The 27,617-nt window shown below is 36.6% G+C and overlaps 2 protein-coding genes across 2 annotated transcripts in view; one reads left to right on the top strand and one right to left on the bottom strand.

Moving 5' to 3' along the window:
* The window catches only part of CCDC73 (coiled-coil domain containing 73), a 126,553-nt gene extending 123,099 nt beyond the window's left edge, over positions 1-3,454 (top strand). Inside the window, exon 17 of the mRNA XM_019456078.2 lies at positions 2,606-3,454. Coding sequence (XP_019311623.2) covers positions 2,606-2,827 — 222 coding nt within the window. The 3' untranslated portion in view covers positions 2,828-3,454. The remainder of the gene's footprint in view (positions 1-2,605) is intronic.
* On the bottom strand, positions 1-26,765 carry EIF3M (eukaryotic translation initiation factor 3 subunit M). The gene is made up of 11 exons (XM_019456625.2): positions 26,633-26,765; positions 23,801-23,933; positions 22,509-22,647; positions 22,103-22,226; positions 21,848-21,942; positions 11,202-11,285; positions 10,126-10,225; positions 9,443-9,524; positions 4,840-4,983; positions 3,876-3,936; positions 1-3,418 (listed from the first exon to the last, which is right to left on the bottom strand). The coding sequence occupies exons 1-11, from the start codon at positions 26,672-26,674 to the stop codon at positions 3,298-3,300; spliced, it is 1,125 nt and encodes a 374-aa protein (XP_019312170.1). The 5' UTR covers positions 26,675-26,765; the 3' UTR covers positions 1-3,297.
* Positions 26,766-27,617: the final 852 nt, after the last annotated feature.

Here is a 27,617-nt window from a genome sequence, read left to right on the forward strand (position 1 = left end):
CAGATTTTAAAACCATCGTGTATTTTTTTTTAATTTTAGAAGTACATATTAAATAACTTTCTCTTTAGCACCTATAAACTAAAAATTGTAGTACTAACACAGCATTAACAAGTAACAACTTTTAACAATGTATTTTATTTTTTATTTTAAATAGGGAAAGTGCGCACATGAGGGGTAGAGAGAGAGAATCTTAAGCAGGCTCCATGCTCAGAGAGGAGCCCTACTCAGGGCTCAATCCTGCAACCCTGGGATCACGACCTGAGTCAAAATCAAGAGGTGGATGCTCAACTGACTGAGCAACCCAGGGGCCCCTTACTTTCCTTTTTTAATTAAATTATTTAAATTTTAAAAAGTGAGCCCAGGCTGAAAAAGGCGGCTAGTAATCTGGCTCAGGGCAATTTTAGGCCTAAGAGTAGATCTTTTAGGCAGAAAGAGGAGGTAAAAAGGTAATGATTTTTTAGGAAAGGAAGGAGTAAAGATATGTAGCAACATCTCTGGAACTAGAATTACTGCTATAGGCTGCAAAACCTCTGTAAGTCAAATTCGGACAAGTTTTGCTAAATGTAAACTTTACGCTCCATCTTGCTTCTCCAGCCTATCCCTGCTCCTGCCCCTCCCACCAAGTAGGCAGTTAAGGGGAAAGAAACTAAAGTAGTTATGTGTAAATGTCTTTTTCCTCTCCATCATCAAGATAAAAAGTCAAAGAATAACGAAAATCAGGTAATTTATACTTGATGACAAATGCACCAAACTGCATCACACTGTGATGGCAAGAACAGGTTAAAATTAGGTACCATCAGTGAGTTTATCTCAACATCAGCAACTAAATTTAAATTTGATTGCTTTCTCTGCATCTATTCTCTGTATTGCATGGATGACCTACAGTCATTTTGGCCCTGTGAGCTAAATGACATATGTTGGGCACTTTTACATTCAAGACATTATCAGAAATACACATTTATGTACATTTTTTTTATCCATTACCAGTTACTCTACAGTAGCATTTTGCAACTAAATGGTGCTAAGAGTGAGGCCACAAAACTTAAATGACTTGCCTGTGGTCTCCTGGCAGTCCTGTGCTGATACTTTTGTTTTCATATGTTATTTCATAAAAACATAGGCAATCAAACTATGACATAGCGTCACTGCAAGGAACAAAGGCTAAGATTACAAGGGGACTGGTGGCTGACTGTAGAATTCTCAGGAGCCAAACAGACCCATCCAGAAGGAGCAACTCTTGGGAAAGGGAGGTTAAATGTAAACAGTTAAGCTCATTTAAGAATTATTACTCTGTAATCTTGCTTTGAAAACGTTATGCATATGCCACCTTTTCCAGTCAAAGTGGGAGATTCTAATGTAAGGCAGTACTCGAAGATCTTCACAAAGATCTATGAACAAATGACATTCATTATAGCCTAATTTATAACTGAGCTTTTCCCACCAACTTAAATGTTCAACATATTAAATTATGGAACATGGAATATAATGGAGCGATGTTGTTAACCTTTTAAGAGCAGAGAAAAATACTAAAAATATTTTTAACACAAAACAGAAAAAGACAGAAATATGATCCAGATTTTAAAAGTGTATATATACACAGAAGAGAGATCAGAATATTTACATCAAAATGTTTAATGGTACTTGGGATTTTAGGTAATTTTAATGTCATTCTTATCCTGTTCTTCATTTCTAAAATATGTGACTTTTTATCAGAAGATTTTATCTGGAATCCAAGAAGACCATCAAAGATTTATTTTTCTTCAGGAAATTAACTCAAATTTATTTTTGTGCAGCCACTGACAATGGTTTATGAGAAATTTTAAAGACTGAGGAAATAGCCCACGAGGGAAAAACCAAGATCTAAAATTCTATAGAATGATCAAATACACTAAAAATAGAAAAAAGATAGTAGCAAACAATACCAAAATGTGTTGACTGGTCTCCCTGGATAGATTACTAATGAATTTGATTTCTTTATACTTTTTCCTCTATTTTCTAAACTTCCAATAATTATCAGAAAAAAAATCTTACAATTAAAAACTTACATAATTTTTAAACACAGTATTAGAAGTATGATCCAATGCAGTGCCTTGGAAACATGCCAACTTCCAAATACCTCATTGTTCTTTCCTGTTTGTCCAACAGTGGTGCTCTGAAGCATGAGAGGAAACATGAAGTAAAAGGCAGTTTTTATAAGGCAGTCTACCTCTGTTAGCATTTTTAATTTTCTCCTGGTTTTGATAGAAGATACAAAACATAGACATGTTTGGGAAGGGAAGGGGAGTAGCAGACAAAACAGATTTTTATCTGTAATTGTTTTAAGTATCTTCTTTCAGTGTAAGCTTAAGACCTTTTAGAAAAGGTTCATGGTAGTACTGGGCTCTATTAGAGATCTTAAGGAGCTACTACATAGACCTAAGCCTCCACATTCACATTTTATTGTTTTTTTGTGCCAAATTAAGGTAGTTGCTGAAAATTAGCCAAGAAAAATGATGGCTTTATCACATAGTCCTAATTGCACAGCCTTAAGGATTTTAACTCTTGTTGGTGACTTTAAAAAATGAGTAATTTCAACACTAAGTAAAATAAGTTTGGTCTTTCCTAGGTGAAAATAAAGCCTCTGAAATCAACTCTGCCACAAAGCCATTTTCAGGCAATCAAGATTAAAGATACTACCAATGTGGCTGCATCATCTCCTGGTGAAGAGGACTGGCAGAGCCTGGAAACAAATCAAGTTAATGAAATCGAAAAGTTCCTAAGCTTAGAAAATGACAACCACCCTAAGAAAAGAAAAACAGAAGAGATGCTGGAAAAAATGACAGAGTAAAAGGACTTTGATAAATGCTTTCAAGTAGTGAATGGACTTAATTGAAATATCAATCATATGGTTTTGACTAGAACAGAATGTTACACTTCAAGCTTTACAGTTATACACACTTTTCCAATTTCTTTTCATGTGATGAAATTATGTTTTTTTGCAAATGCTTCATCTAAGGTAGCTAAGATTGCTTGGTAGCATCCAATTCCCCTTAAGAAAATGTGCTCTCCTCTGTACATCCTTTTACCAAAAAGCTCTTGTTGCACCTTCAACCCCTTTCCTTGCAGAACACAACTTCCGTATTATACAAGATAGGTGGTGACCCTTTGTAACTTATTACTTTGTATTCTCTGAAATTTGTGACTTTTTACATTTCTTTTAAGACAATAAATGTCCAGACTGTAGTCAAATTGAAGTTTTTTTTACTATGATTTGGATTTTTTCCAAAAAGAACAAAATTTTCTATATAGCATAAAAATTCATGTATCAGAAAGACTCAAAAGGCTGTTTTTCACTTTGTTCAAGTTTTGTTTCCAGGCATTAAGTGTGTCATACAGTTGTTGCCACTGCTGTTTTCCAAATGTCCGATGTGTACTGTGACTAAAAATTGAAAAATTAAAAACAAAGTTGTTAATCTTTTATCCTTCTGGCATTCTTTTACAATACTACACACTTGCATCTAGCCAAAAACAAGGTTAAATATACATAAAAGGCATAAGCTTCTAATTCTCTTACGCTTCTAAATTATTTTTTAAAAATCTTTACCATATTGATGCTAAACGTTCTATTTTCCTGAACTACATACACCAGACACAAAAGTCATTAGTATTCTAGCCAATGCTGAGCCATTAAATGAAATGTGCTGGAAAATAGGACTCTTTCATTAAATAAGCTAATCACATTCAGTCTGAACTTTAATAAAATTATGATAAATAGCAACTATTTAACTACAGTCAACTGGTAAGAACACCACCTTCATTCTCTAAACATTTAAGTTGAAATAATGAGAACAAACTAAATTGTTCTACAAAATGCTGCAAAATCTTAAGTGTCTTACCTCACAACTACTTTCCTCTGGGTTTGATCAATTTTGCAGTAAACCATTTTAGTTCTTACCGCTGAAAAAAGATGGTTTACATGATATGTTATATGGAAAATTCCCAAGAAAAACAGCTAAGATATAAAACTAAGTAAACCACAATAAAACCTTACAATTTTCAAATATTTTACAAACTGACTCTTTCAATCTAATAACAAGCACAGCAATGTGATGGAACCAAGAGGAAGGTCATGCATTTGTCCTATGGTTGCTGGGCAGGCAAATCTACACTGAATATCACGTACAGTTTTTATTACAAATTCTAAGTGTTCTCCCCTACAATCACATATGGGGGGGAATACTAATTTCCTACCTAATATTACTTCTTTTTGGACCATTTGAGACTTAGAGCATTAAAAAGAAACCATGTCAACACTTCTGTACGTTTTATTAATCCTGACCGTACAATTCCCCTAACTTTCAAATTTAAAAAGCCCAGAAAGAAATTTCTAACAATTAAATCACTTTATAATGCAATTATTTCTGGCCATTTGTAAAAAACTGATAATGATCAATATTTACAGATCATTTACTATGTGCCAAGCATTGGGCTAAGTGCTTTACCTGTATTCATTCATTTAATCCTCACAACTACGTAGTAACTCCTACTTTTCTGTTTCACAGAAGACTTGGCCCTCAAACTAGGTCTGATACTTAGAATCTAGGCTCTTAACCACTGTAGTATACTGCCTAAAGGCCTTTATTCTGTATGATTTCAAGGGACAGAACACCAAAAATCACATAGCAATTTGTATTTCCAGTGAATTTTCACCCTGCTGCAAAAATAGTCTGCAAAACATACACATCTGCTGTAAGAGACTCTAGCTTTGTTAGCATATGACTCAGTTTCAAGATACAAACTCTTCTATTCCGCAAGGTAGAAGAGAAATTCTAGGAAAAAAATGAAAATGTTCTGCCTTACCATCAATAACAAATGCTTCAACATCATCGGCTCCAATCTGAAGTTCTTGCTGCATTGTATCAAAAGAAATTTCTTTATTTTCCACTGCCATTCCCATAAAAGTAAGCAGTCTCATTTTTGCCATATTCTGTTCATGTAATAGACCTGAATAACACAGGGGTAAAGCCTGATGAATATCCACACTAAAGATCTGAAGAATCACAACTATTGTATCAAACTCTTGTGGAAGTCACTGTGAGAGCACTTACAGAGTAATTCTGACAAAGCTGCTTATATCTGCAAACCATAAACTGACCCCATAAATAAATTGTGGAATATTACAATTATTTTTCTAGAACCACATTTCTTTACTACTACACTGCCACAGGTGATAGGTTCAAAGTTAAGAACTTTGGATAGGAACAAAGTTATGGGCTACAGGGGCACCTGAGTGGCTCAGTTGGTTAAGCGCCCGACTTTGGCCAGGTCATGATCTCACGGCTCGTGAGTTCGAGCCCTGCGTTGGGCTCTGTGCGGACAGCCTGTAGCTGCTTAGGATTCTGTATCTCCTTCTCTCTCTGCCCCTGCCCCGCTCATGCTCTGTCTTCTCTCTCTCAAGAATAAAATAAACATTAAAAAAAAAAATAATGGGCTATAAAATGGTATTTTTTAAGCCCTTAAAGTTCTGCACATTTTACACGTTTTAGTTATACATTTTAGGAGATAAAATGTACAAAGTTCATTTCATAAGAACATTTTTACTTAAACTTATTTTTATTCTTTGTTCTCTATTTAAACACAGGATTCCTTATCTACTTTTTGTCAGTATTACTAGTAAACATGAAGCCTTAAAATATTTTCATATACACTCAGTTACAAAAACATTCCATTTCCCTTTAGGTCACTTTGGATTTAACACTTAAGTCAAAACTGCAAAAGTGTGTTTATCATTTAACAATTACAGGCTGGGGCGCCTGGGTGGCTCAGTCGGTTAAGCGTCCGGCTTCAGCTCAGGTCATGATCTCACAGTCCATGAGTTCGAGCCCCGTGTCGGGCTCTGTGCTGATAGCGCAGAGCCTGGAGCCTGCTTCAGATTCTGTGTCTCCCTCTCTCTCTGCCCCTCCCCTGCTCATGCTCTGCCTCTCTCTGTCTCAAAAATAAATAAAAACATTAAAAAAAAAAATTAAAAAAAAAAAAAAACAATTACAGGCTACACTGATTAGTACTAGATGAAATGGAACAGTACCATTAACAAGGATACTTGAAGTAGAAAACTGTACAAATAATTCAAATTCTGCCTTATAATTTCTAATGAAACCTGCTGTTACAATTATTCAGATCACAAACAACTGCGAAACCCAAAAGGAAACTTAACAAATTACCTAGTCCTGATGCTTTCACTTTAAAAAACAAGAAAATGTGAAAAGCGAAGAGATTAAATGACTAACGTATAGTCAAAGTGACAGTACTAGGCTTAAAAAATACATTCGCTTATAACATAAACAACTAATAAGCAAATAAATATTTACAAATCCTGAATATTCTAATTATTACCTGCTCCTAAGTGGAAAAAGCGGAATTATAACACAATATCCTACTTTGCTGATTTGATGCTAATTTATTAATTATATAAAACGAGCTTCCTAAATTAATCTAAAATTACACATTCCTTTTCTCTAAAATTTCAAATAATGTAAACTGAGCAAATGATCAATCATGTACCCTCTAATAATTAAGAGCCTCAAGTTTCTATTGTTAAAAAAGTTCTAAGCACTCCATAAATAAACTTGAAATTTATAACATATATTAGCAGAAGACAAGGGAAGCCCATTAATATAGGACATAATCATCTGTTAATTAGCTGTAATTATGATGCAGGCTTTCTATCTGGCACAGATTCAACAAAAACATGATCATCATAACTCAAATGAATGAGGTATCCAAGTAAGTATTGCTAACCGGGTTTAATGGAAATCTACAAGCATCAAAAAATCAATTAGTGCACATTAACCCTAATTAACAAATGCAAATTAGATGCTGATTAACTTTCTGAAGCAAGAAGGTAGCAACTGTGTAACACCGGATTACATGTAGACATGTTAGGGCAATTCAGTTGACACAAGATAATGCTTACTGTTGGCCCAAGTTGTCAGTGTTAATAAAACAAAGTGTTTTTGATAAACTGATGCCACCTGTAGAATCCAGATATTCGTAACCAGACTCTGATTTGCAATAAATGTTAGTAATACATGTAAAACCAAAAATACACATTTAATAAGATGTTTTGCCTAAAGTATCTTTTACAAATTTCTAATAAAAGATCGCTAATTTGCATATGTGTTCAAGAAACTAACGGCAAAATGGAGAATTTGATTTCGAGTTGGCACCATAAATTAGAAACGTTACTCTATGTTCTTCCTATCACAGAGAACTACTACTAAATATTTTCAAGTACAAGAAAATTCTTTAACATTCCCAGTTCTCTGGGTACACACAGTTCTCTTTTAGTATGATAAAATGATAGACACTCCTAAAGTTTCTAAAATCTTTTGACATAAATATACATATAAATAACTCTTTTCTGCTACCCTCTGTGTAGTTACAAGCTTGCCATATATTTAAAAATTTATCAGATAAATGAAGATTATTTCTAGAGTGAATTATGTAAAACCTGATCTGTCTTACACGTGGAAACTGGCATTTAAAAACATATCAAATTGATGATACTTTAAAGACCCAAACTTAAAGCCATTAGAACTCTTGTTCTCAAAATCAAAACTATTAAGCCAGTGAAGTATGAGTTAAAGACTTGTAGAAAGCTGTGCTTTGTTTCATGAAACTAGAACATTACCTTTGAAGAGGAAGTCACAGTGTTCTGTGTCATATTTCAATTTTAAAGTTATAAAAAAATCTAATTTTATGGAAACATTTATTCATTACTAATATGTCAAAACCTTAATGCAGTAATAAAAAAATGTGCATCATTGAGCAATTTCTGCATTGTCACTGACCCTTGTCTTAAAATGCTGCAATATAGAAAACGTAATTTTAATGCATGCAATAGCTTATGAACCAGTGCTCCTTTGAAACAGTCAATTACACATCAATGGGGGAGTGTCAAAGTGTTAATTACTACTCCTTTTTCCTTGGTGCGTAAATAAAGAGGTTGCTGACATTAACATTCCATCACATAGCTTCATGCCACAAAACAAATTAACTGGGACAGAATGTGGTTTTCTGGGTCTAGTGCACCTGGCAAAGCATTCTACACAAACACACTTGCATCTACTTTATCTTGGTGTATTTCAAATGCCTTATTATGTTCGGAATAATTCAATCTTCCCCAATTCCAATGACTGCAGAAAAATGTACAAGGGATAGAAATTAATGATTACCAAATTGAGGACTAATAATATAATCAAAATAAATTATAAATGTATTTTTCATCTATGTCCCAAACCAGGAAACTAACAATTCAATATTAACATGGAAACTATAACCAACCTCTAAAGTATTCTGATTATTGCCTAGTAGAAAAACAAAGTACCTTAGTTTCATAGTTGACTTCACTCTCCAAAAAATGGTCATTTTAAAACAATATAAATCTGTTCAACTACAGATTTTCTAATTTTTCTCTTTGAATTTTAGTATGTTAAAATCATGCTCCAGAAGGAAATAAAATACTGAATGTATATAGAATTTGCTCAGTGAGGGTAAGATTCAATTCAACTTACCAAACACTAAGCTCTGATTATCTAGAAAGAAAACTCAAAGATTAAAATCATATAAAGCTAAGACTATGCTGTCTTCAACAAGCTGTAGTTAAAGAAAGTTTCTCCCATCATGTAACTTCATTTCCAATTCCATCTACAGCTTCACTTAGATCTGCCTAACAATACCATACACTTCTAGAATTTGTTAATGGGGGGGGGGGGGGTGTGCACCAAGCATACAATATATTAGACGGGGGGGGGGGGGGGGGGGGGACCCATTTGTTTCAATTATGTAACTATGGCTTCTTTTTAAAAAAGCCCCCAAAATGTAAGGAATAAAAGGTCGTTTACAAACAAATAATTTGATTTTAAATAAAGCAGCTTTAGTCATCAAAATTTTGTCAGCTATTAAAATGAGTACATCTAAAAGTTGCCATTATGATCAAACTAATGGTGATCCCTGAAGTTGCTTTTCTGCTCCATCCCCATCCACCATTTACAAACACATATATCAATGGAACTACTTCTATTTGAATCTCCTCTAAGCACCTGCTTCTTGCTAGAACTTTATCTCAAAGCAGGCTGGTCTAGTAGATCTAGAAGAAAGGCCTAAAGTCCAACAAGTTCTTATGGAGAGAAAAAAAGGCCCAGGTTCTCGGATTCCTAGTTTCATGTTCTTTCCACCACAAATGCTACCCTTTACACCTCCTTGGTTTCCAATTCCCAATTCATTCTGAGTAATCTTTTAAACTGTCCACCTAGGTTTGTTGCTGTTCTATTATACATGGTTAGGATAATCTATACAAAAGGCCACAGTCGTATCTGCTGGATCTCACCGTATATGTGAGCTCAAGAATAGCATGTTCCCATTTTTCTTTATACCCCTCCCAAGAATAAACTCCAAAACTTACCAAGTGAATCAATGAAGTCTTTATTATTCTGATAAAATTTGACATACGATGCCAACTTAGCACTCACAAAAATGGTTAAAAGCTACAGACAGAAAATAAAGATATAATATTCAATACAGAATCAAGATTTATACTCAAGATATTTTTAAGGCACTAAATCTCAGCAATAAAACTCTCTATGCTTCTTTTAGTGCAGAAATATCAATCTATTTGATAAAATTACCATTTAAACCATTTGCTTTCATTAAGACACACTTAGATGAAAGAATCAGTAAATTCAGTGAGCTCTAAGTGATTTACCCTGAGTAGTAAAGGCATAGTATAAATGGAAACTAACCCAAACTGTCTTTATTTATACTTGTACTTGAAAAGTGTGTTCATGTGTGTTTAAATATCAGATTTATGCTCCTAACTGGGGCTGGCTGACACCACATACAAGAAGAAATTTGTATTATTTAAGTTCATAACAGGCAAGTAAGGAGATGAAGGAAAGGGAGAAAGAACAGGTACATTCAGTGATTGGAAAAAAAGGCTGGTCCTAAATTTCATTCTGTTCCTGATATAAAAAGAATAAACAATTGTCTTCCCAGATCTAACAGTCATGCTCATGAATACAAGGAAAAAGAGCTCCGCTTTAGTATGTTACATTTAGAAAAGAATATTTTCCATATTAAAGTACTTACATCATGAATAAGCTCGCCTTCCAAAAATTTGACTGGTTTTAAAGTGAGAAGATGGTCAAAAAGAAATGCATTTGGATCTTTCAATGCTCGTACAATACACCTTAATTATAAAACAAAAATACAAGCTCAGTCCTGAGATTCAGGAACTTTTTGCCAACAGACTGCAAAATATATTTAATTCAGTAAAATATCTAAGAGTTCAATATACACACAGCATAAAAAAGTTACCGGATTGGGATTAAAACCGGCCAATAAATCTATTTATCAGGTATATCTGTTTTAACAAAAAAAAATAATAAAGTAGTTGCAGACAAAAATGTAGCTGGAGAGAAAGCATGGCCAAAGTAATCAAAGAGTAAGCAAAACAGCAGTGGCATCTTACCATGTGCCAGACACTGAGTTAAGTGCTTTACATGCATTACCTCACTTGATCCTCACAACACCCCGGCAGACAGTATTATCATGCCCATTTTATCAATGATGAAACAGGCTCAGAAAGAAATTACCCAATAAGTACTCATTAAGAGATGGAGTATTTGAATGTAGGCAGTCTTAACCTCAGTTAGAGATCTCATCCACAAACTATACTTTCTAGCAATACCTATCATGCACAGATCACTGTGAAGCCACACACTATAAAGAAGCTATTTCCGTTTTCTAGATTTAAGAAACTGATCCTATTATTATTGCTACTAAATAGACCTAGGATTGTTTGAAGCCCTTATTCTCATTAGCAATGGGCTAACTTTTAGCAAGCCACCAACTTTTCCTCATCTACAGACCTTAATATTAAGGTAAACCTTAGGTTAAATTCTACTTCTCAGGTTGGGGTGATGACACCCATACCAGCCATACCCTAAACAGAAAACACCATGTGGCTATTCCACATGCGATCTATGGTTATTCCAATACCAAACCATGAATTTTGGTAGCTCTGGTGGAATCACCACAGAGCACACAGTACCAAATGGCTCTGGATCGCTGAGAGACGCAAACATGATTTCTGCTGTATGAAAAACACGGATGCTCAACCTCCAAGCTCCAGGCAGCCCCCATCAGAATGTGTTTAACATTACCTGTGGGCATCAACTCGAGCCTGGGAAGCGTTGTCCTCCGTGTAACTTCCCAGCAATTCCACCATGACTTTTGAAGCAGCATCACTAAAAAGAAATACTGCTTTAGGAATTTCAGAATATCTTACTGTCATCCATTCACTCAAAAATATTTACTATGTGCCAAGTACTATGCTGATGATAAATACAATGGTGCCCCAGAGACATGGTCCCTCTCTCTATGGGAAAAATCATGCAACTTTCCTTCTGGTAGGAAAGACCAAAAACTAAGGAAAAATTACAAGTGCTATGATGGTAACCACAAAACAAACAAACAACAAAGAAACAGTAACAGATACGCAAAGAGTAAAGAAAAAGGAATCCAAGTAGATCACTGAAGAAAGCCAACAAACCATGAAAGAACAAGGACCAGAGAAAATCTGTAGAAACCACCAGAAAATAACAAATTGGCAATATATACATATTCATCAATAATTACTTTGAATGTAAATGGACTAAACAAGCCAATCAAAAGACACAAGGTGACACAGTGGATTAAAAAAACAAACAAAACAGGACCCATCTATATGCTGCCTATAAGAGACTCATTTCAGATCACAAGGGCTTGCAGACTGAAAGGGGATGGAAAAACCTTTAACATGCAAATGGATGTCAAGAGAAAACCAAGGTAGCATCAGACAGAAGTCTTTAATTTTTTTTTTTTTAACATTTATTTATTTTTGAGACAGAGAGAGACAGAGCATGAACGGGGGAGGGTCAGAGAGAGAGGGAGACACAGAATCCGAAACAGGCTCCAGGCTCTGAGCGGTCAGCACAGAGCCTGACGCGGGGCTTGAACTTACGGATGGGACCGTGAGATCATGACCTGAGCCGAAGTCGGACGCTCAACCGACTGAGCCACCCAGGCACCCCCAGACAGAAGTCTTTAAAAACAAAGACTGGGGGAGCCTGCGTGGCCCAGTCAGCTGAACGTCCGACTACGGTTCAGGTCATGATCTCATGGTTTGCGAGTTCGAGCCCCACGTGCTGACAGCTCAGAGCCTAGAGCCTGCTTCGGATTCTGTTTCCCTCTCTCTCTGCCCCTCCCCTGCTCACGCTCTGTCTCTCCCTCTCTAAATAAATAAATAAATAAATAAATAAATAAATAAACATTAAAAAAAAAAAATAAAAACAAAGACTGTACAAGACACAAAGGACACTACATAATCATAAATGGGACACTCCAACAAGAGGATATAATAATTATTAATATGTATGCACCCAACATGGGAGCAACCAAATATATGAAACCATTAATAACAAACATAAAAGAAAGAATCGATAGTAATACAATAATAATGATAGCAGGGGACTTCAACACTGCACTTATATCGAGGAAAAGATCATCCAAACAGAAAACCAACAAGGACACAGTGGCTTTGAATGACACACTGGACCAGATGGATTTAACAGACATATTCAGAACATTCCATCCTAAAACAGCAGAATACACATTCTTTTCAAGTGCACACAAAACATTCTCCAGAATAGATCACAGAAAAGACCACAAAACAAGTCTCAACAAATTAAATTAAAAAGAAGTCGAAGCCATACCATGCATTTTTTTCTGACCACAACACTGTGAAACTAGAAATCAACCGTAAGAAAAAATCTGGGAAGAGCACAAATACATAGAGGCTAAATAACATGCTACTAAACAATGAATCAGTCAACCAAGAAATCAAAGAAATCAAAAATTACATGGAAACAATCAAAAATGAAAACACAACAGTCCAAAATCTCTGGGATACAGCAAAAGTGGTTTTAGAGAGAAGTTTATAGTAAAACAGACCTACCACCTCAAAAGCAAGAAAAATTTCAAACAAGCTAATTTTATAACTAAAGGAGCTAGAAAAAGAATAAAACCCAAACCCAGCAAAAGGAAGGAAATAATAAAGATCAGAGCAGAAATAAATGATATAGGGGCACCTGGTGGGCTCAGATTAAGCATCCAACTCTTGATTTTGGCTCAGGTCATGATCTCACGGTTCACGAGTTCAAGCCCCACATCAGGCTCTGCACAGACAGCATGGAGCCTGCTTGTGATTCTCTCTCTCCCCCTTTCTCTGCCCCTCTCCTACTTGCTCTCTCAAAATAAATAAATAAACTTAAAAAAAAAAAAGGATACAGAAACTAAAAAAACAGATTAATGAAACCAGGAGTTGGTTTTCAGAAAAGATCAACAAAATTGATAAATATCTAGCAAGACACATTAAAAAAAAAAAAAAAAGAGAGGATCCAAACAAAATCACTAAGAGGAGACATAGCAACCAACACCACAGAAATAAACAACTGTAACAGAATAGTATAAAAACCTGCATGCCAACAAATTGAATAACTGAAGAAATGGATAAATTCCTAGAAACATATAACCTACCAAAACTAAACAAAATTTGAACAAGACCAATCACCAGAAATGAAACTGAACCAGTAATTTTAAAACTCCCAAAAAACCAAAAAATCCAGGCCCAGGTGAATTCTACTGAACATTTAAAGAAGTATTAATACCTATTCTTCTCAAGCTATTCCAAAAAATAGAAAAAGGAAAACTTCCAAATTTATTCTATGGGCTTGATACCAAAACCAATAAAGACATCACATATACAAAAAAGAAAACTACAGGCCAATATTGCTCATGACTATAGATGCAAAAATCCTCAACAAAGTATTAGCAAACTGAATCCAACAATACATTTAAAAAAATCACACTCCGGGGGTGCCTGGGTGGCTCAGTTAAGTGCCTGACTCTTGATTTCAGCACAGGTCATGATTTCACAGTTGTGAGATTGAGCCCCACACAGGGCTCTATGCTGACAGTGCAGACCTTGCTTGAGCTTCTCACTCCTCTCTCTGCCCCTCCCCTGGTCACGTGTGCATGCATGCACATACTCTTTCTCAAAATAAACAAACAAAAAACTCATACTCCGTGATCAAGTGGGATACATTCCAGAAATGCAAGGGTGGTTCATATTTGCAAATCAATCTGATACATCACATCAATAAGAGAAAGGATAAGGACCATATGATCATTTCAACAGATGCAGAAAAAGCATTTAACAAAATACAACATCCATTCATCATGAAAACCCTCTGCAAAGCAGATCCAGAGGGAACGTAACTCAACATAATCAAGGCCTTATATGAAAAACCCACAGCCAACATCATACTTAAACTGAGAGATTTTCCCTTAAGGCCAGGAACAAGACAAGGATGTCCACTCTCACCACTTTTATGCAACATAGTACTAGAAGCCCTAGCCACAGTAATCAGACAACATAAAAAATAAAAGGGATCCAAATTGGTAAGGAAGGAATAAAACTCATTTGCAGATGACAGACACTATATATAGAAAACACAAGACTCTGAAAAAACTATCAGATGGATAAATAAATTCAGGAAAGCCACAGGAAACAAAATCAATGAACAGATATCTATTGCTTTCATATATACTAATAATGATGCAGCAGAAAGAGAAATTAAGAAAACAATTTACAATCATACAAAAAACACTAAAATATCTAGGAATAAAGTTAGGTGAAAAATCTGTATTCTGAAAACTATAAAATACTGACAAAGAAATTCAAGATGATGCAAAGATATAGAAAAGACATTACATGCTCATGGGTTAGAAGAACAAACACTGTTAAAATGTATACAACCCAAACCAATCCCCACATTTAATGTAATCCCTATCAAAATACTAACATTTTTTACAGAAAAAATTTTTTTTTACAGAACTAGAACAATTCTACAATTTGTATGGAACCACAAAAAACCCTGAGTAACCAAAGCAATCTTTAAAAGGAAACTAGAGGTGGGGCGCCTGGGTGGCTCAGTCGGTTAAGCGTCCGACTTCAGCTCAGGTCACGATCTCGCTGTCCGTGAGTTCGAGCCCCGCGTTGGGCTCTGGGCTGATAGCTCAGAGCCTGGAGCCTGCTTCCGATTCTGTGTCTCCCTCTCTCTCTGCCCCTCCCCCGTTCATGCTCTGTCTGTCTCAAAAATAAACGTTAAAAAAAAAAAAAAAAAAAATTAAAAGGAAACTACAGGTATCACAATTCCAGATTTCAAGTTATATTACAAGGTGGTAAGAATTAAAACAGTATGGTATTGGGAAAAAATGATAAAAAAATAAAACCGTATGGTACTGGCATAGACACATAGATCAATGAAACAGAAACTGACAAATAAACCCACAATTATATGGTCAATTAATCTTCAACAAAGGAGTAAAGAATAACCAAATAAACCCACAATTATATGGTCTATTAATCTTCAACAAAGGAGTAAAGAATAACCAATAGGGAAAAAGACAGTCTCTTCAACAAATGGTGTTGTGGAAAAGAGCTACATGCAAAAGAATGAAACTGGACCACTTTCTTAAAACCATACACAAAAATAAACTCAAATTGGATTAAAAGTCTAAATGTGAGACCTGAAACCCTAATACTAGAGGGGACCGCTGGAAGGAATTTCTGACAGTGACTGTAGCAACATTTTTTAAGATACGTCTCCTGAGGCAAGAGAAATAAAAACAAAAATAAACTGATGGGACTACATCAAAATAAAAAGCTTCTTAACAGCAAAAGAAACAATCAACAAAACGAAAAGACAATCTATGGAATGGGAGAAGATACTTGCAAATGACCTATCTTTTAAATGGTTAGTATCCAAAATATATGAAGAACTGATACAACTCGACAACCCAAAAAACAAATCCCATTAAAAAATGGTAAAAGGCTTTCTCCAAAGAAGACATACAGATGGCAACCAACACATGCTCAGTATCACACATCATCAGGGAAATGCAAATCAAAACTACAATGAAGTGTTACCTCATACCCATCAGAATGGCTAAAATAAAAAGCCAAAAAACAAGTGTTGGCGAGGATGTGGAGAAAAAAAGAACCCTTGTGCACTGCTGATGGGAATGCAAACTTGGTGCAGCAGTCACTGTGGAAAAACGGTATGGAGGTTCCTCAAGAGGTTAAAAAGAGAACTACCCTATGTTCTAGCAATCGCACTACTGGGTATCTACCCAAAGAATACAAAAACATTAATTCAAAGGATACATGCACCTGGATATTTATAGCAGCATTATTTACAACAGACAAACTATGGAAGCAGCCCGTGTCCATCAACTGATGAATGGATAAAGAAGATATATGTGTATGCATGTGTGTGTACGATATATTACATATACATATGTGTGTATAATAGAATACTGTTCGATTGTGTGTTATATAAATAATACACACACAATCGAACATTATTCAGCCATAAAAAAGAATGAAATCTTGCCATCTGCAATGACATGGATAGAGCTAGAGTATAATAATACTATGTAAAGTAAGTCAGAGAAAGACAAATACCATATGATCTCATGTACATGCAGAATTTAAGAAACAAAACAAATGAGCAAAGGGAAAGAGAGAGAGAAACCAAGAAACAGACTCTTAACTACAGACAAACTGATGATTACCAGAGGGGAGGTGGGTAGAAGGATGGGTGAAAATAGGGGGTGAGGATTGAAGAGTACACTTACCATGATGAAAAAAAACATAAATTGATAGAACACACACACACGTGCTATGAAGGAAATAAATGGTGATGTAAAAGTAACAACACAGCAGAGACAGGAAAGTACACAGGGAAAGTCTCTCTCTGAAGGATTGATACAGAAGCTGAAATCTAAAGGATATAAAATAATTGGCCATGAAAAGTGCTGGAGGTGGAGGGTTAGATAATTTTTCAGGCAAAGGGAAGACCAAGTACAGTATAAAGTCCCTAGGTGGAAAAAAAGTTTTATGCCCTCAAAACTGTTAGGAAAGCATAGCTGTAGTAGAGCCAACACCATATATTCAAGTAACTTTACTAAAAATAGCCTTCCAATTAAATTATCCCTAAAACTGTGCAATTTTAACTGCAGTGAAAAGCACAAAATGCATTCATTCAATTTGAAGTCTTGGAAAATGTTTATCTTCACCCTTCATTTCTTCCTTTAAACCGATGAATTTTCAGACAGTTATAGAAAGCTAATTGGGAAAAGTCATTTTTTTTTTCTTTGTTTTCTAAAAACACTTCCACACATCTGGATTCAACTTGGGTACAATCAGTAGGAGCTGTATCATTTATTTTAAAAAGTTAAATGGTATTTTTATTTTTTTGAAAGTTAAATGGTATTTTAAAACTTCCTACAAACCTAAGGTTTATTAAGTCATACAAATGTAAATATAAAAGTAGTTAAATGGTAACCAGCATCTTAAATATAGTGAAAGAACTGTAAGAATTCAAAGAAAATTTTAAAGAAAAATTGCATTCGACTCGTTCATTATTTTGTGACACTCTATAAGCACATGTGCATTTCATTTTCCAGTTTTAGTAGTCACAGTATACTTCAATCTAATATATCTTACCAGCTAAAGAAATCTAATTTCACAAATATCAGATAAAATAATCCATTTAAAGTACATAGTATCTGACATATAAGGACTCAAGAAATGTTACATGATTTGCACTCATCAACCACCAATATAAATAAAAGGGCAAGGTGAATCTAAGAATTCTAATTCAGAAGCAGGAAAAAAAAATTACATTTTACGTGTATTGGGCAAAACCCAAATCTTAAAATTTAAAAGAGCAGTGTAAGAGAAACTTTGTGTTTAAATAAAATGGCCATCCTCTTGTCCTTCCTTAGGGTGAGTACTATTTATCTATCCAATGCCCATAATGTGCCAAACACCTGGGGAATACACAATGGTTGACAAATAAGGTTCCTAGCCTTCAGTGAGTATACAACCTCACAAACCTTTCAACAAAGGGTGTTACATGCCATGATAAAAGTAGAGGGTGCTATAGAAGAAAGGCACCTAACCTAAATATGACAGTAGTGTTTTAGGCAGAGGAACAAAGTGGAGTATAGGTCTAGACCAAGAGCAGGCAAACTTTCTGTGAAAGGACAGACAGTAAATATTTTAGGTTTTGTAGGCTATATGGTCTCTGCTGCAACTACTCAAGTCTTTGCAAAAGCAACTGTAGAAATATGTAAATGAGTTAGTATGGCTATGTTCCATTAAAATTTTATGGACACTGGCATTTGAATTTTGTATAATGTTCATATGTTATAAAATATTATTCTCCCTTTGGTTTTCTTTCTTAACCATTTTAAAACTATAAAAACCATTTTTAGCTTGGGGACCATAAAAAAAAAAGGTGCCAGCCCCTGGTCCAGACTACAAAAGAGAAAGGTGCTTCTGCAGTTGACACAGGTTCACTAGGTCTCGGGTGTGATAACCAAGAAGAAGGCCGTGCTGGGGGTAAATGCAAGGAGGGAATATCCCTATCAACAAAGCACAGTTTTTGTATGTCAATGCACCATACAAAAATAGCATGCCACCAGCCCCAAATTACCTCAGCAGATAGGAGCCCAGGTCAGAAAGGTTTTGCATGCCTATGAATTTTGTAATGTACCCTGAAGAAAATGTGCTGGAAGTTGTGTTTCACAAAATCATGGTTACAGACTGGAGAAAATAAAAAGATTACACTTCAAAATGTCTCACTTAGGAACATAAAGACTAATTTAGAAAGTAAACGAGGGGCGCCTAGGTGGCTCAGTCAGTTGAGCGCCAGACTTCAGCTCAGGTCATGATCTCATGGTTTGTGGGTTTGAGCCCCGCATCGGGCTGTGTACTGACAGCACAGAGCCTGGAGCCTGCTTCTGACTCCGTGTCTCCCTCTCTCTCTGGCCCTCCCCTACTTGCACTGTGTGTGTGTGTGTGTGTGTGTGTGTCTCTCTCTCTCTCAAAAATAAACAAACATTAAAAAAAAAAAAAATTTTTTTTAAACAAAACTCTCTGGCAGCTGTATTAAGAAAAGGCTGTAGGGGGACAAGACCCCAAAGAGAGACCATTTGAGAGGCTACTTCAATAATCTAAGTAAGAAATAATGGTAGCTTGGACCATAAGGTAACAATGGAAGTAGTGAGAAGTGGGTCTGACTTTAGATTTATCAGGGCTGACAGGATTTGATATTGGATCAGATATGGAGTATAAGACAAAAAGAAGAATCATGAAGAAATTCCAGCTTTGTGTTTTGAGCAACTGGAAGTACAGAAATGGCATTTCCTGAGTTGGAGAAAATAAAAACAGATTTAGAAAGAAAAATCAATAGCTCACTTTTGCAGATGTTGTTTGAGATGTCTTTTGGGTATCTAAATGAAGCTGTTAACAGGAACAGATATCTGGAGTTCAGAGAAGAAATAGAGGAGATAAATGTGAAAATCACCAGTATATATACAGTATTTAAAGGCATGTACGGGCACCTGGGCGGCTCAGTTGGTTAGGCATCCAGCTCCTGATTTCAGCTCAGGTCATGATCTCATAGTTTGTGGGATTGAGCCCCGCATCAGGCTCTGCGCTGAAGGCACAGAGCCTGCTTGGGATTCTCTCTCTCCCTCTCACTCTCTCTGCCCCATCCCCACATTCTCTCTCTCAGGATAAACAAACTTAAAAAAAAAAGTAAAAATAAAGGCATGCAACTGAATGAGAGCACTCAGGCCACAGCTGCTTTCTCCACCAGGTGCCCTCCAAAGCATTTGCAAGTGCATGGGAGCTACTACAGCTGTTCTAAGGACTAGGAGACACCACTAGCATATTAGTAGGTGAGGCCAGGGTTGTGAAATGCCTTGCTCTGAATGTTAACAACCTAGCAACACAAAAACTGTTTCACTCAAAATACATTTGGTACTCAGCCTCCCCCAAAATCACAGCAAAATCAGAAACAACATGCACAGGGAATGAACGTAACTGAAAAGAAAAAGTCCCAGGAATAAGTTATCCTAATGTTTAGAGAAGAAGGAACCCATAAACAAGTTGTGAACGAAGAGAAGAATCAAGAGAGAGGAGCCCCTTGTAGATAAATGTAGAATCACTATGTTGTACACCTGAAATTAATATATGGTATGTCACCTACACTTCAATAAAGAGCGGGAAGGAAGAAGGAAGGAAGCCTCAAAAACCAACTGAAGACAGTGTTTCAAAAGGAAAGAATGATCATCTCTGACAAATGTTGCAGGTATTCTCTAGTATGTTAATGCTGGGACAAGTCTAGTGGAGCATATATGTCCTATTTCAATGTCTCTGAAAATTAAGTTTGGAATTCCTTAGAACCTTAGTCACTTCCCTTTTACATATAACAGACTAAAGACCTTCTGAACAGCAATCAGAGAAATCATCCAGTGAGTAGTCATCGTCTCTGATAAGCGCTAGACATTCAGAGGGAAACTGTTAACACTCATCATTTTAAATTACTCTACCAGAAAAAAGACTACCTTCTTAAAGGTGAGCTTGAAAAAGGAAAAGGAGAGAAGAATAATATCCAGCTTTCAATGAGTGTTGCCTCAATAAGCACTTTAGATATGTTATTATCTTTTCAGCAACCCCACGAGACGTTAAGTACTTCTACTATTTCCACTTTGAAACTGGAAACTGAGGTACAGAGATATTAGGTAATTTATTTAGAATCATACAAGTAGAAAAGCCAAGACTTGAATCCTAGTAGTCTTGCTCCACAGCCCGCACATTTGAAATGTGAATGAAAATAAAGACTTTCTCTAACAGCTTTTAATGTTCTCTCCATTTGAAATGGTGTTTGTTATTAACTATTTACTCTTAACATTTTACTGACTACAGGCTAGAATCCTGCCATAAGTGTGAGAACATATAACAGACAGTAGTCACTGATCAGAATGAAACAGCCTATTAATGCAAGATCCCCTGCTTCTCTTCTTTTATACGATGTTCCAACTTTCACAACAAAAATTTCCTTCTATATTGTTAAATTTAACAAAAACTACAAAAAGTTTACATTACTTAACATAAGAGAAACCTTGTTTACCCTCTCTAATATACTAAATACACAGCACTAAAAGCCAGTATAAAAACTGTGCAATAAAACTAAAGGGAAGGCTGTTTACTTTTTCTAAAAGTATTTAACCACTATGTGAAAAGAGAAATTGAAAAGCTAAGTCAAAAAAGTAAGATTATCTTTCAACATTAGTTCTGAAAACTGAGCCAACCTATCATTTGGTAAGCATCCCAAAGCTGGGTATATAGAATAAGTACTTTGGGCATGCAATTAGCTAGGCTGAATTACAAGCCTTAGAAACCCAAGACCTTGCAGAAGCCATTTAAATAGGTACTCATTTAGTAGAGTCTATTGCAAAATTTGATCTCGGAAGTACTGTTTATTTAAGAGACTTTGTGGAAACTTTGATAAACCCTCACTATCATTAAACAGAAGTGGGAGCACTACATCCCATACTAAGACATCAAAGCATCATTAAACACCTTAGTCTAAAGTTATATACAGCTTTCAGATGAACAGCTGTACCATTTTTTGGAACAAAAGCAAGTTTTGCTTTTTAAAAAGCTGAAAGACGGGAAAAACTTTTAAACTTTGCAGTTATGTTTAACTTAGATGAAATTTACAGAAATACATTTACAGCAACTCTGTGAAGAATAAAATAGAGCAAAATCACCCTACTTGTTTTTAAAAACAGCCTCGACTGCTATATAGCCTGTGAAGTTTTAAGTTAGTACACCAATTCTGAGTACCTTTTCTTACAATCCACAAGTGCCTCATAAAGGAGCCTTAAAAGGGTATGTTTCTTTTCAGTGGTGAGGTTCCAATCAGAAATCCATTTTCTAACCTACAAGATTGACAAAAGCAGGAAATTTAGTGAACACAGCTGAACATACTTTCACCATTTAAAAGATAACTTCAGAACATACATATTTGCTATTTACTTTAGCTATAAATTAAATCTATACTTCATATATGCAGAACAAGTATTCCACATAATAACTTACCTGATCCAGCTCAGTTGGAATATACTGGATGGCCCCACAAGATGCTGCCACTTTAATGAGGCTGCAATATACTGTATATCTTACAGGAGTATTCTTATCCATCCCATGGAAAAGGTTGCTTAGCCTGGTTAACAAACAAATAATAAAACAGTGTTTGAGATCAGCAATTATGATGATTAAGCTGAGATTATTTGCTCTCAGGACAAATCTAAGACAAATACTATTAATACTTCACATTACAAGGAGGGAAATGGGGCCCAGAAGGTTAAATGACTTGTCCAAGGTTACACTAATTAAGAGTCACAGCTGACAGCCAAGTTCCAGAATTCTTGCTTTCAACCATTAAATGATAGTGACATAAAAAGAGACCCTTGAAAAACCAACCCTCTTTCAGTTCTTAACTTACAATTGCAGTCTCAGAGACGGGCGTTCACCTTCCCGAAATTTGACCAGCTTTTCACATAGGCTTTCAATCAGAGCTTCTTGCTTGTCCGGTTCCAGGATCAATAGAAGCGATACCACGCTGTTCATCACACTTTCAACATCTATACATGTATGGATAACACAGTAGCAATGCTATCATACTTAACATGGCTAATTAAATATATATTTCCAGTGTTTTAAAACACCAAAGACCATTAAACATAAGACACTTTAGGAAGATGGACCTGGCTACTGTAAAACAGTTCAATAATGTGCATTATGCTAAAAATATATTATATGTGAATTCAAATGAAACCAATTCTGTTATATAGCTAACATCCAGAAAGCAATTTGTACATTTTATTAAAGAAAAAAGAAATTATTATGTAAGGTTTGGTTTTCAACCAGTAGAAGACTGATTTACATGTCAAATATATGGCGTCAATTTTTATTGACAAAATATTCAATAATTTAGAAGTTATTGGTTAGGTCTTAGGCTAGAATGCTTTCCCAACTGAAAAAAACTTTTACATATAAACAGAAAATTATTTAAGAAATGAAACCTGTCAACTTCCTGAGTCATTGATTTTTGAGTGTAAGATACTGACTATATACCAACTTTAATCTCAAACCTTAACTAAAGATCACAAAATTCCCAATGTTCAAAATTTCCCATTTATGTCAATAAACAGGGAACTAGCCAATTAAGTAAATGTCTTTTAGATTACTTGAAATTATATCCCATTTGATATTTAAAATTTTCAACGTTTTATTTATTTTTGTGAGAGACAAGAGTACAAGTAGGGGAGGGGCAGAGAGAAAGGGAGACCCAGAATCTGAAGAAGGCTCCAGGCTTTGAGCTGTCAGCACAGAGCCCAACGCAGGGCTTGAACTCACAAACCCTGAGATCATAATCCAAACCAAAGCTGGATGCTTAACTGACAGAGCCACCCAGGTGCCCCTATCCGATTTGATATTAATATAAACCTATAAAAAGGAAAGAAGAGCTTCATTTTTCTTCAGTTCACCCTGAAATTATCAGTATTGAGTGTATGCACCTAACATTCAAAATACACAACTGATGTAAAAAAGATGTTTTATCAATATAGCCGACTTCATAAGTATACAGATTAAAATAAACCAAAAGTATATGCAAAGAGAAGATTAAAAACAAACAAGGCTTAACAGTTCTACAACAAATACAACTTACAAGAAAAATTTAAAAGTAGATCCTTTATGATCAGTAAGAAATATTACAAAAAATTAAAAACAAACCTTTATCATCTTCCTTCAGACATACATCACAAGCCTCAATAATCTGAGCCAAATCTACATGAAGTCCACCTTCTGCATTCTCTTCTGAAATTTCAGCTCCTTTAGATTTCAGATAAGCTCGAAGTTCAGCAGCCTATTGAATCAAGTAAGACTGATAAACATCTATAAAACCGGCAATGCCAAAATGCAAAATCCCAAACCATTCTTTTTCGGGGGGGGGGGGGGGGGAGGGGAGGAGGGGATGTAAATACTATACTTAATGATGACTTTAAATTATTATGCTGAAGTGCCTCTCCCCCACCTTAGCCCTCATCACAACCCCACAGGAGCCACAGATTTTCGACAAACCCAAGAGACTACACAAACCCACTATGGCCCACATGGATCACCTTCAGAATTTCTCTATCACCTATATGCTGTTGAACTTCCAGTGCATAAAAAACTTCTTTTTTGAGGAGCTGTTTTGAGGAGGGTTCTGTATGTGGAGGAGAATTAATCTGACGTGGTAAAAATTCAACTTGTTTTAAAGAAATGCAATTTTATTGCTACATAATACAGCTATCTTAAAAAGGTAGACATTTGCCATTACCTTGGCAAGTAGGTAATCAAGTGTCAATAAAACGTCTGAGAACCTATCTGAGACCACCATTTTGGGAGACACAAAGATAAAAGCATGATGCCTTTGAATGATGTCTTGAATATACTACTTTTCTTTTTTTTTTTTTTTTTAACGTTTATTTATTTTTGAGACAGAGCATGAACGGGGGAGGGTCAGAGAGAGGGAGACACAGAATCTGAAACCGGTTCCAGGCTCTGAGCTGTCAGCACAGAGCCCAACGTGGGGCTCAAACTCACGGACCATGAGATCATGACCTGAGCTGAAGTCAGCTGCTTAACCGACTGAGCCACCCAGGCGCCCCGAATATAATACTTTTCAAACTGGATCTACTTTATAACTAATCTTTTAGAATGCAAAATACATATCTGGATCAGAGAGCACCTCTGGACCTAAAAAACAGAACTACAGTTTCGCATTCAGGTATTCAGACATTTTCTATTCTAATGCATATAATATTTAGTAAGTTGTTCTTTTGAGGCCTTGGTATTTATGGCAGCCAAACATGAATGTAGACGGTATTTAAAATAATAAAATGAAAAACTGAAACAGGGAGATGAAAGAATACCATTAGTAAATGTATAGGTATCACATTTTCTAAGCCCACAAACATGTTTGGCTGCCTAAGAAAAGTACATTTTATCTGTAGGTCTGATGGTGCTACCCTTTCAGATAACAACATAGTAACTTCACCTGTGAGTTGCTATTATAAACAAGATTTCATGAAACAAATGTCACCACAGAACACAAAAACACCACTGGGGAACATGTTTTCTATGAAGGAAACTGTCCAAAAAAATAGAAAAAAAAAAAAAGCATTCGTTCAGCGTCTGCTTTGTTGATACAAAGCAAATTTTTTCTAAGAATCGTTCAATCAACAGCTTATTGTTTTTATCTGTCATGCTCACCGGCTCCAAGTGGCTGTAGAGAAGTACAAGTGAACGACAAAATTCTGAACTACATTTCTGAACTCTAATCAAACATAGAATTTGAAGTTAAATTTCTGAAGCAATCACATTAGCTACCTGAAAAGAATAGCTGGTGTCAAACTGTTGTATTACAAGAGTAGCATAACCTAAGTAGAAACACTTTAAAACTGAAATGTGGGCAATGACAAGAACTTCCTGTTCCCTGCTACAAATTCCCTCCTATGTTAAAATCAAATACTTTTTATGGGTAATCTAATAGCCAATTTGTTGCTAATATCACTCCATTAATATCCATATATGGTTTTTTTCATGGTCTTCTACATTTTCCTTTCTAAGTGCTCAACTCCCTCCCTAGTCTTTTCTCCTCTCCCCCTTTCTTTGCTCTTCAGGGCTGAGAATGTGCTTTTACCATGGGGGAGGGAGTGGGAATCCCATCTGTAATTCCACGAGATATCTTAGGGCAGTAATGGCGTTTTCTTCTATGGAAACGAAATTTCCATTTAAGTGGAGTAGCAAAAAATACAAAACACTTGCGATTTCACAGAATACGGTTTTCAGTTCTACAAAATCAACTTAGTGAAAATACGTTTCATGTATATTTTAACTCCCACCAACTAAAGTTTAACTTTTGTTATGGAAAAAAACTGAGAAATGTTAAGTCATGCATACAAAAGACCAAGCCCGAAATAGGAAATTTTTAAATATTAGGATGGTTCACCAGATGTGAGGGTGAAACTGACGTTCTATTTTCAGCTTTCATAACTCTCACTCCTGCACAAGAAAGATACGGCCTATGTATAAAAGTAGGGTCACCTGTGCCTCTGTGATCGCATAATAAAACCATTTTCACCTTTCGTACAAAATTACTTTACCCTAGACTGCTTATGCTGTCTAAAGATTCGCCACCTCCCACTCCGGATGTGGCTGCATTTGGGAGGCGGAAGCAGACACCATTCCCAGTCAGTCAAAAGGTAGTGTCGTCAGAAGTGACTCGGATTGGAAATGTCCCGACGCCAACCAGGAAGCTAGCTGGGTGTAAAGTCTCGGGCCAAGCGCTGGAACGGGCGGCTAATGCTACTCCAGGCCACAAATTAGCGCCTTGCCTCACGGCCTCCCTATTCGCGTGTGTGATGTGATGTGCGGCTCTCAGCTCCGCGGCGACACCGCGGGGCGGCGTCCCACCCGCCTGGTCCCGGCTCAGCCCCGACTCAGCCCTGACTCAGCCCCTCACATCCTTGAGGACTCCCCCAACCCCACCCTGACGGCGGTCGCTGCCCGGGAGCACACCTGATCTTCCTCACTGATATCAATGAAGGCCGGGACGCTCATGGTGAAGGCCCAGGCACCGCGGTGGCTCCGCTCACAAAACCACGCCGACCGGAAAAGGGAACTGCAGCGCGCTGAGGCGCCTCACAACCGCTTCCGGGTTACCCTGCGCTGATCTTGTGAGGCGGGATCACCCGAATGGGCGGGGCTACGGGGCCAATCCCACGGCACTCTGGGGGCGAAGCAGTCGCGTTGGGGCGGGTTTCATAGGCACGCTCCCGCGGTCTTCGTCCGGGCGCCCTTGCTTCTAACCTCTAGGATGGTGTCGCCTGTTACCCTTCGCGTTAACTCCCTCTTGCGCCTTAGCGCATCTCCTTTTTGAAATCTATTCGGTCAATAAAACTTGTGCTCAAAATAGTCGTTCTTTTGCAGCCACTTCCCTCTGCCAGCCAGTTTCCCAGACCTCACTGAAGGGTGCCTCGCGTTTTGCTCCCTCCAGCCACCAAGACTTGGCTCTTGGCAGTCCTAAAGAGGCTTCAAGTTTTAAGTTTTTTTGCTGAGCCCGACAGTTTTTTTCGAGTTAAAATTTATCCCACTTTTCAGAGCGTATTGAGGGACTTGCTAGCAGGCTGTGTTCTCTAAGCTGGGGATAAACAGTAGCTTCCAAAAGAAGCGCCCTCATGCAGCTTACATTCCAGCGGGCGCCCAGAACGTAAACATTTCAAAGTAATTAGAAAGGCAGCCCTGGATGGCATCGTATTTTACCTCATGGCCTCCAGAGTAGAATTCCTAGGGATGGAATCCCCTGCTGCACCACTTCACGTACGTATGATTTGGGGCAATTGCTTAACATTTGAAAACATGTGTTTTCAGATTCCTTTTGGAAAAATGAGAACAATTAAGTACTGCGGCTCCTGGATGGCTCAATAGGTTAAGCGTCTTACTCAATAGGTTAAGCATCTGACTTCTGATTTCAGCTCAGGTTCCTGAGTTAGAGCCCTGCATC

The sequence above is a fragment of the Panthera pardus genome, unplaced genomic scaffold (assembly GCF_024362965.1).
Source record: "Panthera pardus isolate Hobbes unplaced genomic scaffold, ASM2436296v1 HiC_scaffold_12, whole genome shotgun sequence".
Classification (NCBI taxonomy): Eukaryota; Metazoa; Chordata; class Mammalia; order Carnivora; family Felidae; genus Panthera; species Panthera pardus.

Coding starts and splice junctions, on each gene's coding strand:
- EIF3M (XM_019456625.2), bottom strand. CDS start 26,674: ATGAGCGTCCCGGCCTTCATTGATATCAGTGAGGAAGATCAG. Junction 22,227..22,508: donor CCGTCTCTGAGACTGCAATT/GTAAGTTAAGAA, acceptor TTTGTTAACCAG/GCTAAGCAACCTTTTCCATG. Junction 3,419..3,875: donor CAGAGGAAAGTAGTTGTGAG/GTAAGACACTTA, acceptor TTCAATTTTTAG/TCACAGTACACATCGGACAT.